The sequence below is a fragment of the Gorilla gorilla genome, chromosome 4 (assembly GCF_029281585.2).
Source record: "Gorilla gorilla gorilla isolate KB3781 chromosome 4, NHGRI_mGorGor1-v2.1_pri, whole genome shotgun sequence".
Lineage (NCBI taxonomy): Eukaryota > Metazoa > Chordata > Mammalia > Primates > Hominidae > Gorilla > Gorilla gorilla.
In genome coordinates, this window is record NC_073228.2 from 143343741 (window position 1) to 143362345 (window position 18605).

General features: G+C 50.0%; 1 protein-coding gene and 1 pseudogene across 3 annotated transcripts; one reads left to right on the plus strand and one right to left on the minus strand.

Moving 5' to 3' along the window:
- Window positions 1-154: 154 nt before the first annotated feature.
- Window positions 155-9250, minus strand: STING1 (stimulator of interferon response cGAMP interactor 1). 3 transcript variants are annotated; one of them, XM_055389157.2, is made up of 10 exons: window positions 9186-9250; window positions 7987-8298; window positions 7189-7371; window positions 6852-6944; window positions 6120-6346; window positions 5800-5983; window positions 5431-5539; window positions 2902-3140; window positions 1961-2147; window positions 155-1076 (listed from the first exon to the last, which is right to left on the minus strand). In XM_055389157.2, exons 5-10 carry the CDS (start codon window positions 6344-6346, stop codon window positions 883-885), a joined length of 1140 nt encoding a protein of 379 aa, XP_055245132.2. In that variant the 5' UTR covers window positions 6852-6944; window positions 7189-7371; window positions 7987-8298; window positions 9186-9250; the 3' UTR covers window positions 155-882. The 3 variants fall into 3 exon arrangements, with proteins under 3 accessions (XP_055245132.2, XP_004042660.2, XP_030867112.2); XM_004042612.3 differs by lacking the exons at window positions 7987-8298; window positions 9186-9250 and having other exon boundaries at window positions 7189-7528; XM_031011252.3 differs by lacking the exons at window positions 6120-6346; window positions 7987-8298; window positions 9186-9250 and having other exon boundaries at window positions 7189-7407.
- Window positions 9251-14655: 5405 nt separating this feature from the next.
- Window positions 14656-17929, plus strand: LOC101135176 (cancer-related nucleoside-triphosphatase-like; annotated as a pseudogene).
- Window positions 17930-18605: the final 676 nt, after the last annotated feature.

Genomic DNA, 18605 nt, shown 5'->3' on the forward strand with positions numbered 1-18605 from the left:
AAATGACACCCAGCACCCTGCTGCCCTGTACCAAGATGAGGAGGGGTGCAGGGAGGCATGCATGTGCAGGCAGGTTTGGACATTAGGGACAGTAATTCCCATCTGTTATATCGGTCAGAGTCCAGCAGGAAAAAGACGACACACTCACATTGGGTAATCTGAGATGTGCTTTAAAAAAGGACCACTGAGAAAGGGGTGGAGTATAAGGAAACCGCAAGTGAGAGGGAGTACTCTAGTGGGGTGGGGGTGCCGATACACAGCTAGGCTTAAGGGGCCAGGGAAGGAAGTGGTGCCAGAATCCTAGAGATAGTCATGATTACGCAAGAGTTGCCCGGCAGGAGAGTCCACAGCAACCTCGATGCTGCAGGGTGGGAGCCGGGGGATTCACTACCCCAAACTCAGCTTCCTCCTCCTCTCCATTCTTCTGCTGGGGCTCCCCAATAATGGAACATGACCAGGAGCCAGAGGGCGAGGGAGCCTGTTGATACCATCGAGAGAGTTCGGCGTCCCCGGGCAAAAGAAGGGGAGAAGGGTGGGGAGTGGGTCTGGAAGGCCCCATGAAAGACACCTGGCACACCCCCTAAGTACACTAGCATCCAAAGTTTATGAAAAACTTCCACACACTCAGTCCTCACAACAACCGTGAGGGAGGTAAGGCAGTGATTATGATCCCATTTCACAGGTTGAAGACACCGAGGCTCAGAGAGGGGAAATGACTGGCCCAAGGGGACAAGACTCATCTCAAGATGTCAAGTCCTGGACCCTTCCCTGCAAGGCCCCCTGTGGAAGGAAATAGCTCTGCTGGACATTCAGCCACTGAAGAAAGCCCCCAGTCCAGAGGCTTGGAGACCACTGGAGGCTCTGGCCTGGTGACCCTGGGTCTCAGGAGAAATCCGTGCGGAGAGGGAGGGGCTTTTCCATTCCACTGATGAGGAGCTCAGGCTCTTGGGACATCGTGGAGGTACTGGGCACAGCTGAGGTCTTCAAGCTGCCCACAGTAACCTCTTCCTTTTCCTCCTGCCGCAGGTGCCGGAGAACCTCCTGGGACAGCGAGAAGCTGCTGTCATCTGCAGGTTCTGGAACAGGGAGATAGGGGAGAGAGTAGTGAGGGTCTTACCCATTCCCACTCAAACACACCTAGAGAACTTGCTGGGAAGATCCCCTAACCCTCCCTACCCCCCTTCCTACCCAACCCCCAGCCACTGGGACTAGAGTTTCATAGAATCCTAGAGGTAGAAGTGGTTCAGGCCCGGCACAGTGGCTCACGCCTGTAATCCTAGCACTTTGGGAGGCCGAGGCAGGTAGATCATGAGGTCAGGAATTCGAGACCAGCCTGGCCAATATGATGAAACCTCGTCTCTACTAAAAATACAAAAATTAGCTGGGCATGGTGGCGGGCGCCTGTAGTCCCAGCTACTTGGGAGGCTGAGGCAGGAGAATCGCTTGGACCCGGGAGGTGGAGGTTGCAGTGATCCGAAATCGAGCCGCTTCACTCCAGCCTGGGCAACAGAGTGAGACTCCGTCTCAAAAAAAAAAAGTGATTTCAGAGAGAATGAAATTCCACCCTCTTACTTTTAAAGCTAATGCTCAGAGAGGAGCAGAAACCTGCCCGAGGTCACACAGTGAGGGAGTAGTAGAGCTGAGGCTGCAGCCCTAGTCTCCTGTGCCCAGTACATACTGGCCTGGGACTCTTCTGTTTCCTCTGGAATCCTAGATGAAGTGAGAGGCCCCTAGAACCCACCTCTTCAGGCTCCCCTGAGGGATTATAGTCAAAGACCTAAAAAGCAATCTGGTGTGCTGGGAAGAGGGGGCTTCTCCCAGGGAAGGAAGGACAGGCCCAGGGCATGGTGCTCCATAGCCCCTTCTGACTCTTTGGGAGACCCTGGGACCCCTGACTCCTCCTGCCCTCCAGCCTATCAACCCCTCACCCTACCAACCCCTCACCCTACCAACCCCTCACCCTGGTAGGCAATGAGGCGGCAGTTGTTCTGAGACTCAGGGGCATCTGCCAGGATGTCCTCAAGTGTCCGGCAGAAGAGTTTGGCCTGCTCAAGCCTATCCTCCCGGCTAAAGCCAGCTTGACTGCATTGTGACATGGCAAACAAAGTCTGCAAGGGGGTGGCGTACTCCAGGACACAGGTGCCTGCCTAGAGGAGGTAAGAGGAAGACCAGACTAAGCCAGGGGCCAGGCGGATGGAGAATGGAGGGTCCAGTCCAGGCTCTGGCCCCCAGTGCCACGGGCTGAGGCCCCACTCCCTCAGCCTGTAACGATAGAGTCCTGGGAGGTGGCCACCCTAATGGGGTCTATGCTGTCTGGCCTGCCTTTGCCTCTGATACCCAACTCTGAAATCAGGGACACGGCTGGGCTAAATTTACCCTTCACAGATCCTTCTCCTAAGATCCTAGGGCAAGACCCGAGGCTGTCAACTGCTCCAGCTGGGAATCAGGTCTGGGGCTGGGCTCTGGGTTCAACTCTGGTCTGGGTTCCCCTGCACCCACATGAATCCTTCAGATGTTCTCACAGGCTTCGTCTGGGGCAGCTTTATGGTCAAGAGCATGGTACAGTCAAGTTTAAATCGTCCACTTTCCTACGGTGTCTCTGAGCCTCAGTGTCCTCCTCTGTAAAGTGGGAATGCTAACAGTCCCTACCCCATAGGGTGGTGGTGAGAATTCAATGAGGTGATCAGATGACACACCCAGAATAGCATCCAGCTTGTAGTAAGTGCTCGATAAATGTTACTCCTCATTATCATTCAGAGCTGAATCCTGCCCAGACCTGGGACCAGCTAGGGACACTACAGCTCAGAGAAGGGCAGTGAATTTTCATCAGTGCTTGGCTAGGGCCCAGGGTTCTGGGGTCCTGACCCCTCCTCAGGGACCCCCACTCCCCTGCACACTTACCCGCTGCCCGTTCTCCAGAAGCTCATAGATGCTGTTGCTGTAAACCCGATCCTTGATGCCAGCACGGTCAGCGGTCTGCTGGGGCAGTTTATCCAGGAAGCGAATGTTGGGGTCAGCCATACTCAGGTTATCAGGCACCCCACAGTCCAATGGGAGGAGAATATACAGCCGCTGGCTCACTGCATCCCGTAGCAGGTTGTTGTAATGCTGATTGTAAGTTCGAATCCGGGCCTGGAGCTCTGAGGCAGGGAAGCCCAAGAAGTCATTCCTGCTAACCCTATCTCCCACCTGATTCAGGAGTGAGACCCAGGTCATTGGCCCCCGCAGTGTGTGGGTGCCAGAGAATGGAGAGTCCAGTGCACTCTCATTGTACAGGAGGCCAGGAGGGGCAGCGCCTCCAAAAGCCCTCCCCACCCCTCCTCTTACTGCCCCACCCTTTACCCTCCCTCACTTCTTTCCTCAGATGTCTATGTCAGCGCCACCCCTTTCCACCATGGCCTTCAGGGCTGAGAGGCAGGCAGAGCCCTGGGAGGTGACATTTCCAGCATTCTCGTGTACACAGAGGGAGGCCTCTAGCCCCAGATCAGTCTCCTAGCAGAAGCCCTAGGAGATAGCAATAAGATATGGAAGAGCTGCCGCTTTAGCCTGCAAGTCAGAAGAACAAAACACACAGGCTTAGGCCAGGCACAGTGGCTCACGCCTGTAATCCAGCACTTTGGGAGGCTGAGGCAGGTGGATCATTTGAGGTCAGGAGTTTGAGACTAGCCTGAGCAACATGGTGAAACATTGTCTCTACTAAAAATACAAAAATTAGCCAGGCATGGTGGCATGTGCCTGTAATCCTAGCTATTCAAGAGGCTCAGGCAGGAGAATCACTTGAACCTGGGAGGCAGAGGTTGCAGTGAGCTGAGATCTTGTCACCACTGTACTCCAGGCTGGGTAACAGAAAGAGACTTCATCTCAAAACAATAACAACAACAACAACAACAACAACAACAAACACAGGCTCCACAGTGCAGTGGTCTAGGGTCCAGGCTCTGGACAAACCTGGGTTCAAATCCTTTCTCTTCCTCTCTCTAAGCTATGTGATATTGGATAAATCACTTTACCTCTCAGAACTGCACTTAAAAAAAAAGGCCAGGCACAGTGGCTCATGCCTATAGTTCTAGCACTTTGGGAGGCCGAGGTGGGTAGATCACCTGAGGTCAGGAGTTTGAGACTAGCCTACCCAACATGGTGAAACCCCGTCTGTACTGAAAATACAAAAATTAGCTGGGCGTGGTGGCAGGCACCTAAAATCCCAGCTACTTGGGAGGCTAAGGCAGGAGAATCACTGCAACCTGGGAAGCAGAAGTTGCAGTGAGCCCAGATTGTGCCACTCTACTTCAGCCCGGGTGAAAGAGTGAAACTCCATCTTAAAAAAAAAAAAAAAAAAAAATCTAAGGCTGGTGCAGTGGCTCATGTCTGTAATCCCAGCACTTTGGGAGGCCAAGGTGGGTGGATTACTTGAGGTCAAGAATTCAAGACCAGCCTGGGCAACATGGTGAAACCCTGTCTCTACTAAAAATACAAAAAAAAAAAAAAAAAAAAAGCCAGGCATGGTGGCAGGGACCTGTAATTCCAGCTACTTGGGAGGCTGAGGCAGGAGAATCACTTGAACCCAGGAGGCAGAGGTCGCAATGAGCTGAGATTGTGCTACTGCACTCCAGTCTGCGCAGCAGAGTGAGACTTTGTCTCAAAAAAAAAAAAAAAAAAAATCTAAAATAGGTATGGGCTTGGTGGCTCCTGCTTGTTATCTCGGCACTTTGGGAGGCCAAGGCAGGAGGATTGCTTGAGCCCAGGAGTTGAGACCAGGCTGGGTAACATAGCAAAACCCTCTTATTTTTAAAAAATATATAAATAAAATAAAACAGGAATAAAGATTATTCCTTCCTCACAGGGTGTGAATTAGAAAAGGCACATGAGAGCACACAGCATGCAGTAAATATTTATTGAAAGAATTTACAGCTGGGCTCATGCCTGTAATCCCAGCACTTTGGGAGGCTAAGGCAGGCGGATCACTTGAGGTCAGGAGTTCGAACCAGCCTGGCCAATACGGTGAAACCCTGTCTCTACTAAAAATACAAAAATTAGCCGGGCATGGTGGTGGGTGCCTATAATCCCAGCTACTCGGGAACCTGAGCCAGGATAATCACTTGAACTTGGGAGGAGGAGGTTGCAGTAGCCGAGATGGTACCACTGCACTCTAGCCTGGGTGACAGAGGGAGATTCCTTCTCAAAAAAAAAAAAAAAAAAAAAAGAATTCACAAGTGACCTTGGGCAAGTCACTTAATGGCTCTAAGCCCCATATTCCTTTCTGCAAACTAGGCATCATAGCAACATCCTTCATGCCTTGGGATTAAAGGATTTGGCAGACATGAAAATGCTTTGAAAAATATAGTGAGTTCTGTGTGTTTAGAAACACAAGAGGCTGTGTGTCTTAGTGTCTGTTTTGTAGATCGAGAAATGGGGGCAGAGAGGATGGCCCACCTGGCAGGATCAGCCGCAGATATCCGATGTAATATGACCATGCCAGCCCATGGGCCACGTTGAAATTCCCTTTTTCACAGACTGCAGAGATCTCAGCTGGGGCCAGGCCCTGTGGACAGTAGGATGGGGCTGGGGGACCTCCATCAAGGACACCCAGAGAACTCCTCCTCCTCCTCCAAGGCTTCCCAACCTGCTCCTGACTTGATCCCTCTTTTGCCATTGCCAAACCCACTGTTCCAGGACATTATAGGTTCTACTCCATGGACTCCAGCCTTTAAACCAGTCCTACTCCCAGTACTCAGCTCAGGGCAGGTCACACCAGCCACAGCCTCCACTTGGCCAGAGCTTCTACCTCCCCCTGTGTCATACCTTGAGGCCCAGGAGGATGTTCAGTGCCTGCGAGAGGCCCAGGAGGGCAAGCATCCAAGTGAAGGGCGGGCCGACCGCATTTGGGAGGGAGTAGTAGAAATAGATGGACAGCAGCAACAGGGCCCCACGGCGGAGGGGGCAGCCCAGGCAGGCCCGCACAGTCCTCCAGTAGCTGCCCCGGTACCTGTGAGTGACAGCCAGACCCCAGACCCCAGCCCCCAGCCCAGCTCAGCCAGAGAGGTTCAAGGAGGGGCAGGGCTAGGCATCAAGGGAGTGACACATGTTGGATACCCGGTCCCATGGGTACTGCAGTGAGTCACCTGGAGTGGATGTGGCGCAGCTCCTCAGCCAGGCTGCAGAGCCCGTTTAACAGCAGTCCCAGCTGCAGGGAGGCTAGGTGGAGCACCAGGCACCGGAGAGTGTGCTCTGGTGGCTCTCCTAGCCCCCAAAGGGTCACCAGGCAGGCACTCAGCAGAACCAAGGCTGCCTTCTGGGCCCCGTGACCCCTGGGACACGGGATGGATGGATGCAGGCTGGAGTGGGGCATCTGTGGGCACCAAGAAATCCATGACCATTCTCCCCTTGCCCTCCTGCCCTTCTGGGACTGAGGCTCTGGCTGGGCACTTCCTCCCAGTTCCCCTTTCCCTGGTGCCCAGCCACTCCCAGAGGCTGCTCTTAGAGACACCTCTAGGAGGCAGGCTGGGAATAAGTCACCCCAAAGCTCCTGTCTCGGCGAGGTTTGCTGAAAACAGAGCAGGGCCTGCACATACACGCCCCACCAAGACCCAGGGAGACCACAGGTGTGGTGAAGAAAGAAGGCAGCAACTATCCCAGACCCAGACTTGAAGCTGTCCTGTGCAGCCCTACCCAACCAAGAACCCTTGGGGACCTGGGTTCCCCTGTCCCCGGAACCCACCCCAGGGAGGACCTTAGTCAACAAAGTGGAAAACAGAGCTCAGGGAGTGGGGACAGGGCAGCCAGCAGGCACCCCCTCGCCTCTGGGTGCCAGGGGCCCTAGGTTTGGCATTCTGCCAGGCTGATCTTGAGCCTACCTTCTGCCTCCCGGACACTGGCTGCTCTGGATGATGACGAGGAGAGAAGGCCCGGCGCTACGAGCAGCCAAGGGCAGCTTCTCTGAGTGCAGCCTGAAAATGAGATGTTAACAATTGGTTTCTCCACAACACTCTAGCCCTGGCGTTTCTCCAAACCGCAGCTTTACTGGTGCTGGGAAGGAGGGTATTTCCTGTTCCTCAGGAAGGGAGGTAGGAACCTTCCCTCAAAGCCCTGATGAGCTGGGCCTGAGTCCTGGGGTCAGGGGTGAGGTTTGAGAAAGCCTCCATTCCATTGCCCTTTGCTACCCCCAAACCAAGGGTGTTTAGAAACACTCACCGCAGTCACAGCTCTGAACAGCAGGTTCCCCTCAAGCCACCACGATCAAACACACTGTACCTAACACCTGAGCAGGACTCCACACACTCAGCCAAAGGCAGCACACACATCACACGATGATTCCCCGTCTCATATTTTTCTTCTGGTTTCCAGGATGCAGATTCTTTTTCTGAAAAGTGTGACCTAGGAGGGAGGAGTGAAAAATGAACAGTTATTTCCGGTAACAAGAGCTATTTTTATAAAGCACTTGGTGGGAGAGGAGGGGCACAGAGGAATGGGGGTTTGGCTCTTTGCAGGAAATGGCCACGCCTGTGACTTCTCCAAGAGAGCCTGCCGGTTTCTTCCCAGAAGGCGGTTGTGGGGATGATATTAGGTAGGAGCAAAAGTAATTGCGGGCCTGGCACAGTGGTTGATGCCTGTAATCCCAGCGCTTTGGGAGGCCGAGATGGGTGGATCACTTGAGGTCAGGAGTTCAAGACCAGCCTGAGCAACATGGTGAAACCCCATCTCTACTAAAAACAAAAATTAGCCAGGCGTGGTGGTGGGTGCTTGTAATCTTAGCTACTTGGGAGGCTGAGGCAGGAGAATCGCTGGAACCTGAGAGGCGGAAGTTGCAGTGAGCAGAGATTAGGCCACTGCACTCCAGCCTGGGCAACAAGAGCGAGACTGTCTCAAAAGAAAAGAAAAGAAAAATGATCTGACCTACATTGTTTGAGTGTAGGTTATAAAATCCCCATGCATCAACCTAAATAATAATAATAATAATAATAATAATAATAATAATAATAAGGTGTTTACCTTGTTCCAGACATTATGCCAAGTGTTGCATATATCACTTCACTTGTATATCATTTCACCAGCCACCCTGTCAGGTAGGTATAATTCTAGCCCCATTTTATAGATGGATAATCCGAGGCTCAGGGAGGTGAAATAACTGGTTTAAGTAATTGAGAATGGGGACTTGAAGCCTGGTGGGTTGCTCCAAAGCCCAGCTTGCTCTGTGCCTTGATTTCATTCCAGTAATCCCAGCACTTTGGGAGGCCAAGGCAGGAGGATCACTTGAGCCCAGAAGTTGGAGACCAGCCTAAGCAACACAGGGAGATCCCATCTCTACAAAAAAAAAAAAAATTAGCCAAGCATGACGGAACACACCTATAGTCCCAGCTACTTGGGAGGCTGAGGTGGGAGCATCACTTGACCCCTGGAGGTAGAGGTTGCAGTGAGCTGTGATGGCGCCACTGCACTCCAGCCTAAGTGACAGAGTGATACCCTATCTCAAAAAATAAAAAAAATAAAAAAATAGGCCAGGCGCAATGGCTCATGCTTGTAATCCTAGCACTTTGGGAGGCCAAGGCAAATGGATCACTTGAGGTCAGGAGTTCGAGACCAGCCTGGCCAACATAGTGAAACCCCGTCTGTACTAAAAATACAAAAAATTCGCTGGGCGTGGTGGCGGGTGCCTATAATCCCAGCTACTCAGGAGGCTGAGGCAGGAGAATCGCTTGAACCCAGGAGGCGGAGCTTGCGGTGAGCCGAGATCATGCCACTGCACTCCAGCCTTGGCAACAAGAGTCAAACTCCATCTCAAAAAAAAAAAAAAAGGCCGGGTGCAGTGGCTCACTCCTATAATCCCAGCAATTTGGGAGGCCAAGGTAGGCAGATCACCTGAGGTCAGGAGTTCAAGACCATCCTGACCAACATGGAGAAACCCCATCTCTACTAAAAATACAAAAAATTAGCTGGGCGTGATGGCGCATGCCTGTAATCCCAGCTTCTTGGGAGGCTGAGGCAGGAGAATCGCTTGAACCCGGGAGGCGGAGGTTGCACTGAGCCGAGATCGTGCCATTGCACTCCAGCCTGGGCGACAAGAGCAAAACTCCGTCTCAAAAAAAAAAAAAAGAGAAGAAAGAAAGAAAAAGAGAGAGAGAGAAAGGAGGGAAGGGAAGGGAAGGGAAGGGAAGGGAAGGGAAGGGAAGGGAAGGGAAGGTCTGACCTACATTGTTTGAGTGTAGATTATAAAATCCCCCTTCCAGAGAGGGCCCTGCTCCACACTCAGAAAGAAGGAACACATGCTCAGAGAGGCCAAGAAGAATCTAGACAGACGGGCGTGGCTGGGTTTCCCCACTCATTCTATTAGCATTAGAGCATACCCTTTCTGTCCAATTATATTTCAACAAGGGTGTCCATACTTTAATGAACCTAAACGTAAAAATAGACAATTTGCCCTCTGTCTTTGGGTCTTCATTCTGAAGGCCTCTGTGACACATAAAACTCTGATCAAATAAATTTGTATATTTTTCCTCCTGTTAATCAGCCTCTTGTCAGTGATTTTCAGCAAGCCTTCAGAGGGCGGAGGGGGAATTTTTCCTTGGCCTTGACACAAGCTTTGAGTTCCCTTGGGGTGGGAAGTGTCTCTGGCTGCAGTAAGCTGCTTCAAAGAAGGGGCAGGCCTGGAGAGTGAGGCTAGGATGGCACCCGCAGAGAAGCAGTAGTTCATTCCTGTCCAGGTCAGAGGGGTCCTCGCCCTGAACCCTTCCCTACATCATGACCAGACATGGGAAGACACACATTGATAGATGCCTTGGCCTCAGAGGAGCAATGAGGCTTCCTGGAAACTCTGGTTTTTCAAAATCATGCCCTAAGAATGCAGGGAATTCCCTACACTTTCTCTCCTCTACAATAGGCTCACATAAAGACCTAGGAGAAGGCCAGGCGCAGTGGCTCATGCCTGTAATCCCAGCACTTTGGGAGGCCGAGGCGGGCAGATCACGAGGTCAGGAGATCGAGGCCATCTTTGGGAGGCTGAGGCAGGAGAATCGCTTGAACCCGAGAGGCGGAGGTTGCAGTGAGCCAAGATCGTGCCACTGCACTCCAGCCTAGGCGACAGAGGCAGACTCCATCTCAGAAAAAAAAAAAAAGATCCAGGAGAATATATGACAAAGTGCTAACAAAGGTTACTCTGTGCAGTTGGAATATGGGTGATTTTTATTCTATTGTCCTTTTTTGCTCATTATGTTTTCTAAGATTTCTTTTCCCTACATTGAACATGTATCATTTGTTTAATGTTTATTTACTTATTTATTTTTAAATTTTTGAGACGGAGTCTTGCTCTGTCGCCAGGCTGGAGTGCAGTGGTGCGAACTCAGCTCACTGCAACCTCCGAATCCCTGGTTCAAGCAATTCTCCTGCCTCAGACTCCCGAGTAGCTGGGATTACAGTCAGGTGCCACCATGTCCAGCTAATTTTTGTATTTTCAGTACAGAGGGGGTTTCACCATGTTGGCCAGGATGGTCTTGATCTCCTGACCTCGTGATCCTCCTGCTTTGGCCTCCCAAAGTGCTGGGATTACAGGCGTGAGCCACCATGCCTGACCTGTTTAATGTTTAAAATATGCCGTAAAGAAAATCCAGCTGGGCACAGTGGCTCACGCCTGTAATCCCAGTGCTTTGGGAGCTCAAGGCAGTAGGATCGCTTGAGCCCAAGGAGTTAAAGGCTGCAGTGAGCTATGATCACACCACTGCATTTCAGCCTGGGTGACAGAGCAAGACCTAGTCTCAAAAGAGAGAGAGAGAGAGAGAAAGAGAGAGAGAGAGAGAGAGAGAGAGAGAAAGAGAGATAGAGAGAGAGAGAGAGAGAGAATCCCAACATTGTCTCAGTCTTAAGACCTCCTTCCACTCCCGTCTGTCCCCTCTCCCTCCCCTCTGCCCTACCTGCTACTCTGGGCTCATTTCCCTGAGTCTGAACCTGCTCTAATGCAGACCTTGCAGGCGCAGAATGCACCGAGGCCAGGTCATTCAGATAAAGTAAGCTGGGGCTTGGCCAAAAGGAGTGGGAATGGTGGGGTCCAAGGAAGCCGGGAAGCCAGCCTAGCCTGGCCTGCCTGGAGAGAAAGGTCCTGCAGGGTGCAGGAGGGAGTGCAGGCTGCGAAGGGAGCAGAGGCCCCACAGCCTGGGCCTTCCAGTGCCAGGCCAGGATTTCCGCACACCCTTAATCCATGCAGTCTATCCCTGTGTGTACCGTGCTCTGCATGGGATAGGACTGCTGGTGTACATGCCAGGTCAGTAGTTGTCATGGCACCTACAGCTGGACAGGGGAAATGGGCAGAACACAACTGTATGAGTAAGTAGTTAACTACAGATGTGGCAGGGCTACAAGGAATGCACTCAGCCTGCTGCCGTGAGCGGAAATTGGAATACCCAGGGTCAGGTTTCCCTGAAGGCGGTGATTTACCCTGAGTTTGGAAGGAGGATGGGAGTGATGGAGGGTGGGTGGGTGTGCAACATTCTGAAAGGAGCAGCACACACAAAGGCCCTGGAGTGGGAAGGAGCCAGGCAGTGGAGGAACAGAGCAATGGCTGGTGCAACTGGGGCATGTAAGCATGTTGAGGGGTCTCTGTTAGTTTCCAAGAACTGCCATAACAAAGTATCACAAATTTCGTGGCTAAAAACAACAATGTTTATTCTCTCATAGTTCCAGAGGCTAGAAGTCCAAAATCAAGGTGCTGGTAGGGCCACACTTCCTCTGAAATCTCTAGAGTAGCGGTCCCTAACCTTTTTGGCACCAGGGACTGGTTTCTTGCAAGACGATTTTTCCATGGATGGGAAGGGGGATGATTTCAGGGTGAAACTGTTCCACCTCACATCTGAGCATTAGTTGGATTTTCCTAGGGAGCATGCAACCCAGATCCCTCGCATGTGCAATTCACAGTGGAGTTCGCGCTCCTATGAGCATCTAATGCCGCCACTGATCTGACAGGAGGCAGAGCTCAGGCTGTAATGCTCGCTCGCCCACTGCAGCCCGGTTCCTGAGAGGCCACAAACCAGTCCTGGTCCGAGGCCCAGGGACTGGGGACTCCTGCTCTAGAGGAGGATCTCTCCTTGCCACTTCTACCTTCTGGTAGTCCCACGTGTGTCTGGACCCAACCTCTGCCTCCTTCATCACATGGCATTCTCCCTTCTGTGTCTCTGTCTTCACATAGCCTTTCTTGTTATGAAGACACCAGGTGAAGGTACAGTGGCTCATGCCTGTAATCCTAGTGCTTTGGGAGGCTGAGGCAGGAGGATTGCTTGAGGCTAGAGTTCAAGTCCAGCCTGGGCAACACAGGGAGACCCCATCTCTAGAAAAAAAAAAGAAAAGGCTAGGCGCGGTGGCTCATGCCTGTAATCCCAGCACTTTGGGAGGCCGAGGAAAATGGATCACCTGAGGTCAGGAGTTTGAGACCAGCCTGGCCAACATGGTGAAACCCCGTCTCTACTAAAAATACAAAAAATTAGGTGGGTGTGGTGGCAGGCCCCTGTAATCCTAGCTTCTCGGGAGGCTGAGGTAGGAGAATCGCTTGAACCCAGGAGGCGGAGGTTGCAGTGAGCCGAGATCATGCCACTGCACTCCAGCTTGAGCAACAACAGCGAAACTCCACCTCAAAAAAAAAAAAAAAATTAGCTAGGCATGGTGGCTCACGCCTGTAATCCCAGCTTCTCAGGAGGCTGAGGCAGAATTGCTTGAGCCCAGGAGGTGGACATTGCAGTGAGCTGAGATTGCACCACTGCACTCCATCCTGGGGGCAGAGTAAGACTCTGTCTCAAAAAAAAAAAAAGAACCACCAGTCATTGGATTAGGACCTACCCTAATGACCTCACCTTAACTCAATTGCATCCGCAAAGGCCCTATTTCCAAGTAAGGTCACATTCACAACTACCATAGATTAGGATTTCAGCATTATCTTTTTGGAGACACGACTTAATTCATAACAGGGTCAGTGGTATAAGAACGGAACTGGAGGGTGGGTGGGACCATTGTGGCTTGTGGCCAGGGCCTCAGTACCTAGGAAGCGTCACAACAGCTGCATGCATGGGATTGTCCTCAGCAGTAAGACACATCAGCTGTATTGACAAGCAGGGACATCACAGCTCTTCCAGACTGACAATCTGGTCCTCCAAAGAGGAAGCTGAGGGCCATGGAGGGAAGTTAGGCCCAAGTTCCAGGCTGCCTGGCTTACTGGCTGCAGCTCTCAGGCCGGTGGTGCTGAGTTCCCACACTCCGCTCCACAGCCTGCTCCTTCCTCTGGTAGTTGCTTCTTCCCTCCAGACACCCCGGAAGTGCTGGTCTGGGCTGGCTCTCATTTCTATTTCCAGCTGAGTTACAGCTTTCACGAGTCTTCCCTGAAACTCATTATCAGTGGTCCCAGTGAGAAATAAGCCCCCTTGCTTTCATTCAGGGGACTCTGGGCCTTGGACAGAGTGTGAATGGAGTAGGGAGGCCTCTGGCCTCTACGGAGCCACTCTTTTGCCCACACAACCTCAGTGCCCCTTAATCCTGCCAGAATAGGGACATTGGGGGGATTTTATCAGTTGATCACAGTAGACCTGGTTTCCAATCTGGCCTCTGCTTCTTCTGGCTGTGTGACCTTGGCCCAGATATGCAACCTCTTTAAACCCAAATTTCCTCATACCTAAAATGGGGATAGCAACATCTTTTATCTGACAGAATTGTTTTGAGAATGGAAAGAAAAAATGCATAAATGCATGTGCAGACCTGATTTGTAAATGCTCAGTAATTGCTAAGTCTTTTTATTTTATTTATTTATTTATTTATTTTGAGATGGAGTCTCACTTTGTTGCCCAGGCTAGAGTGTAGTGGTGCAATCTCGGCTCACTATAACCTCCGCCTCCTGGGTTCAAGCGATTCTCCTGCCTCAGCCTCCCGAGTAGCTAGGACTGCAGACACATGCCACCACACCTGGCTAAGTTTTGTATTTTTAGTAGAGATGGGGTTTCACCATGTTAGCCAGGCTGGTCTTGAACTCCTGACCTCAAGTGATCCACCCATCTCGGCCTCCCAAAGTGCTGGGATTACAGGTATGAGCCACCTTGCCCAGTCATTTTTTGTTTTTGTTTTTGTTTGCTTGTTTGTTTGTTTTTGAGACAGGGTCTGTCTCCCAGGCTGGAGTGCAATGACAATCACAGCTCATTGCAGCCTTGACCTCCCAGACTCAGGCAATCCTCCCACCTCAGCCTCCCAAGCAGCAAGGACTATAGACTTGTACCACCATGCCTAGCTAATTTTTGTATTTCTTTTTGTAGCGATGGGGTTTCACCATGTTGTCCAGGCTGGCTTAGAACTCCTAGGCTCAAGCAATCCACACACCTCAGCCTCCCAAAGTTCTAGGATTACAGGTGTGAGCCACTGCACCCTGCCAGTAATTGCTAACTCTTATCACCACCACCAGCACCATCACCATCATTATCACCACTGACAATCACACTCTTGGAGTTGCCAGCCCCTCTTACCTTGGTTTCTACCTTGGGCTCAAATCACCTCTCCTGCAGACACAGAGATTTGATGTCTAATCCAGGGGTGGCTTCTGGGTCTGACTCCAGCTGCCCCTCTGTTATAATTCTATTGTCCCATCATGGAATTAACTATTGTGTCATGGTCTTCCCTAAACAGGATGCTATCCTAGTAGACATAATGAGGAAAGAGGGGCTAGATGATGGTGTGATGGGGGCAGGGAAGCACAGCTGGCTGGCTGAGCTGCTGTATCTTCAGGAAGTGAACAATGGACCCACATTTTGTTGGAAGGAGGTATCTAGCCAGGTGCAGAGATCTACCATTTATTTATTTATTTATTTATTTATTTATTTATTTATTTATTTATTTATTTATTTTTGAGATGGAGTTTTGCTCTTTTTGCCCAGGCTGGAGTGCGATTGTACGATCTCTGCTCACTGCAACCTCCGCCTCCCAAGTTCAAGCAATTCCCCTGCCTCAGCCTCCCTAGTAGCTGGGATTACAGGCATGCACCACCACGCCTGGCTAATTTTGTATTTTTAGTAGAGATGGGGTTTTTCCATGTCTGTCAGGCTGGTCTTGAGCTCCCGACCTCAGGTGATCCATCCCCCGCAGCCTCACAAAGTGCTGGGATTACAGGCATGAGCCACTGCGCCCAGTCTTATTTATTTATTTACTCATTTTGATAATAGCTTTATTGAGATATGTCATATATTATACGGCTCACCAACTTAGAGCATGCTATTCAATTCAATGGTTTTAAGTATATTCACATAGTTGTGCAACCATCACCACAGTTAATTTTAAAACATTTTTGTGACTCCCAAAAGAAACCTGTACCTTTAGCCATTGATATAGTTTGGCTCTGTCCCCACCAAAAATCTCATCTTGAATTGTAATCCCCATAATCCCTACATGTCAAGGGTGGGACCAGGTGGAGGTAATTGGATGATGAGGTGGTTTCCCCCATGCTGTTCTCATGATAGTGAGTCTCACGAGATCTCATGGTTTTATAAGCGTCTGGCATTTCCCCTGCTTACACTCATTCCATCCTGCTGCCCTGTGAAAAAGGTGCCTGCTTCTCCTTTTCCTTCTGCCGTGATTGTAAGTTTCCTGAGGCTGCCCCAGCCATGCAAAACTGTGAGTCAATTAAACCTCTTTCCTTTATAAATTATCTAGTCTTGGGTATTTCTTCATAGTAGTGTGAGAATGGACTAATATAACCATAAACCCCCAACCACCAACCAACACCCCTACCTTATCCCCAGACAACCACTAATCTGTTTTCTGTATCTATAGATTTGCCTATACTGGACACAACATAAATCGAATCATGCAATATGTGATTGTGTCCAGCTTCTTAGCATCATGGTTTTTTTTTATTTGTTTTTTATGTGTGTGTTTTTGAGACGGAGTCTCGCTCCATCACACAGGCTGGAGTGCAGTGGTGCGATCTCAGCTCACTGCAACCTCCACCTCCTGGGTTCAAGCGATTCTCCTCTCTCAGCCTCCTGAGTAGCTGGGATTACAGGCACGAGTCACCATGCCCAGCTAATTTTTTGTATTTTTAGTAGAGACAGGGTTTCACAATGTTGGCCAGGCTGGTCTCGAACTCCTGACCTCAGGTGATCCGCCCTCCTTGATCTCCCAAAGTGCTGGGATTACAGACCTGAGCCACTGCGCCCTGCCCTTAGCATCATGTTTTACAGGTTTGCCCATGTTGTAGCATGTATCAGTACTTCATTTCTTTTTATCCTTCTTGTGGCCAAAAATATTCCATTGTGTATAATGTTCCATTGATATACCACTTTTATTGACCATTAATTAGTTAAGGACAATTGAGTTATTTCCACTTTTTGACTATTATAAATAATGCTGCAATGATCATTCATGCCCAAGTGTTTGTGTGGACACACATTTTCATTTCTCTTGGGTATGTAACTGGGTGAGGGAATGCTTGGTCGTATGGCAACTCTATATATAAACTTTTGAAGAACTGCCAGACTGCTTTCCAAGTGGTTGCACCATTTTACTTTCCGACTAGTTATGTGTGAGGGTTCCAGTTTCTCTACATCCTAGTCAATATTTGCTATTCTCTGCCTGTTAAATTCTAGCCATCTAGTTTATGTGAAGTGATATCTTATTTTTTTATTTTAAAAAAATTTTGAGCCAGGCGCGGTGGTTCTCGCCTGTAATCCCAGCACTTTGGGAGGCTGACGCGGGTGGATCACAAGGTCAGGAGATCGAGACCAGCCAGGCCAACATGGTGAAACCCTGTCTCTACTAAAAATACAAAAATTAGCTGGGCATGGTGGTGGGTGCCTGTAATCCCAGCTACTTGAGAGGCTGAGGCAGGAGAATTGCTTCAACCCGGGAGGCGGAGGTTGCAGTGAGCCAAGGTCATGCCACCGCACTCCAACTTGGCGACAGAGCGAGACTCCATCTCAAAAAAAAAAAAAAAAAAAAAAACTGGGGGCCAGGTGCAGTGGCTCATGCCTGTAATCCCAGCACTTTGGGAGGCCAAGGTGGGCGGATCACTTGAGGTCAGGAGTTCAAGACCAGCCTGGCCAACATGGCGAAACCCCATCTATACTAAAAATACAAAAATTAGCCAGGTGTGGTGATGCATGCCTGTAATCCCAGCTACTCAGGAGGCTGAGGCAGGAGAATCACTTGAACCTGGGAGGTGGAAGTTGCAGTGAGCCAAGGTCATGCCACTGCACTCCAGCCTGGGCAACAGAGTGAGACTCCATCTCAAAAAAAAAAAAAAATTGCTGGGGGCCTACGGTACAGGGTGAGCAGGGCCTGAATCATGACCCTGACCTGGACCTGACCTGAATTGCAACCCCAACCCGACTGCAACCCTGACCGCGACCCCAGTGGATTTTATAGAGAGGAAGTCAGACAGGGAGGGAGAAGAATAGGATTTGATGTCATCATGTTGTCTGGCATCCAGGGGCCTTTATTTAGAGTTGGGTTAGAGCCTCCACCTGGAAAATGTGGATGCCAAGTTGGGCATTATGTGGTTAACCTGACTTATTTTGAGCAGTTGGCGCTCCCTATCTTGAGGAATGCAGATTCCAGCAGTGGCCCAGGGCAGAGAGTGTGCGTCACTGATGAGAGTGGGAAAATGAAACTCTTTAGTTAGCCTTTCATCCAAGCTGTTTGTCAGATGCTATCTACCCCAGGGACTATAATCGCTGGCACAATCCCAGTCCCTAAAGGAAAGTCACTGGCCCTTGTAGAAGAAATCAGAAACAGAAATGACGTGAAAGTGTTTAATGTCTCCAAGGAAGACAGAAACCACCTTCTGCCAGATATTATGATGTGTGTGCAGAGCAGCAGGAAGCGAAGACGTGTGTGTTCCTGCTTTTCTACCCGTGAAGGGGTGCCCAGTTCAAGAGGAGCCCGATGGAGCCCTGCCTGTCACGGCTGTATGCCTTTGGGGTTATGATAGCTTGTGGGCTTTTCTAGTGAAAATGTCAAATGTTTTCCATAAAATGTTTAAAACATCAAATTAGCCTTAATGCTGGATTGTCTGTACAAGATTAATAATCCATTGTGGCTTATGTATGCTTAAAGATTTCTGTTTATTTCCTCTTGCAGTCTTGCACATGATTTGGGTAAATTATGAGATGAGAAATGGTTTTCAGAGTATTAGATGGAATTTGCCCGCATTGAAGTTTATAAATGTGTTCACAGGGAGGGGGGAATAATAGCTCATTGCCTAACCAATTTTGCAGGTCATGAAAATGAAATTCCTTTCCAGGTGCAGCTTCAGTCCCATGCAACTTGAAATAATAACAGTTATTTGATTTTTTAGAAAACTATTCCAAAAGAAAACCATTTTAGGTAATCTCCCCCAACTCTTACTATTTGTTTGCTTATTGCTTAATAAATATAAAAATAAATCTAAAGGTTATAGAAAAAAAAATTTTTTTAGTCTGGGAGCAGTGGCTCATGCTTGTAATCCCAGGACTTTGGGAGGCCGAGGCCAGCAGATCACTTGAGGCCAGGAGTTCAAGACTAGCCTGGCCAATGTGGCAAAACCCCATCCCTATTAAAAATACAAAAAATTGCTTTGGGCCCCAGGTTTGTGTGGTCCGTGTCTCAGCCCACCCAAGGTCCTC

What these genes read in the sequence shown, in the direction of transcription:
- STING1 (XM_055389157.2), bottom strand. Translation starts at nt 6,346, where the DNA reads ATGCCCCACTCCAGCCTGCATCCATCCATCCCGTGTCCCAGGGGTCAC. An exon ending in CTGCGCCACATCCACTCCAG is followed by an intron (nt 5,984 to 6,119) that starts GTGACTCACTGC and finishes TGTCACTCACAG; the next exon opens with GTACCGGGGCAGCTACTGGA. An exon ending in CCGCCTCATTGCCTACCAGG is followed by an intron (nt 1,077 to 1,960) that starts GTGAGGGGTTGG and finishes TCCCTGTTCCAG; the next exon opens with AACCTGCAGATGACAGCAGC.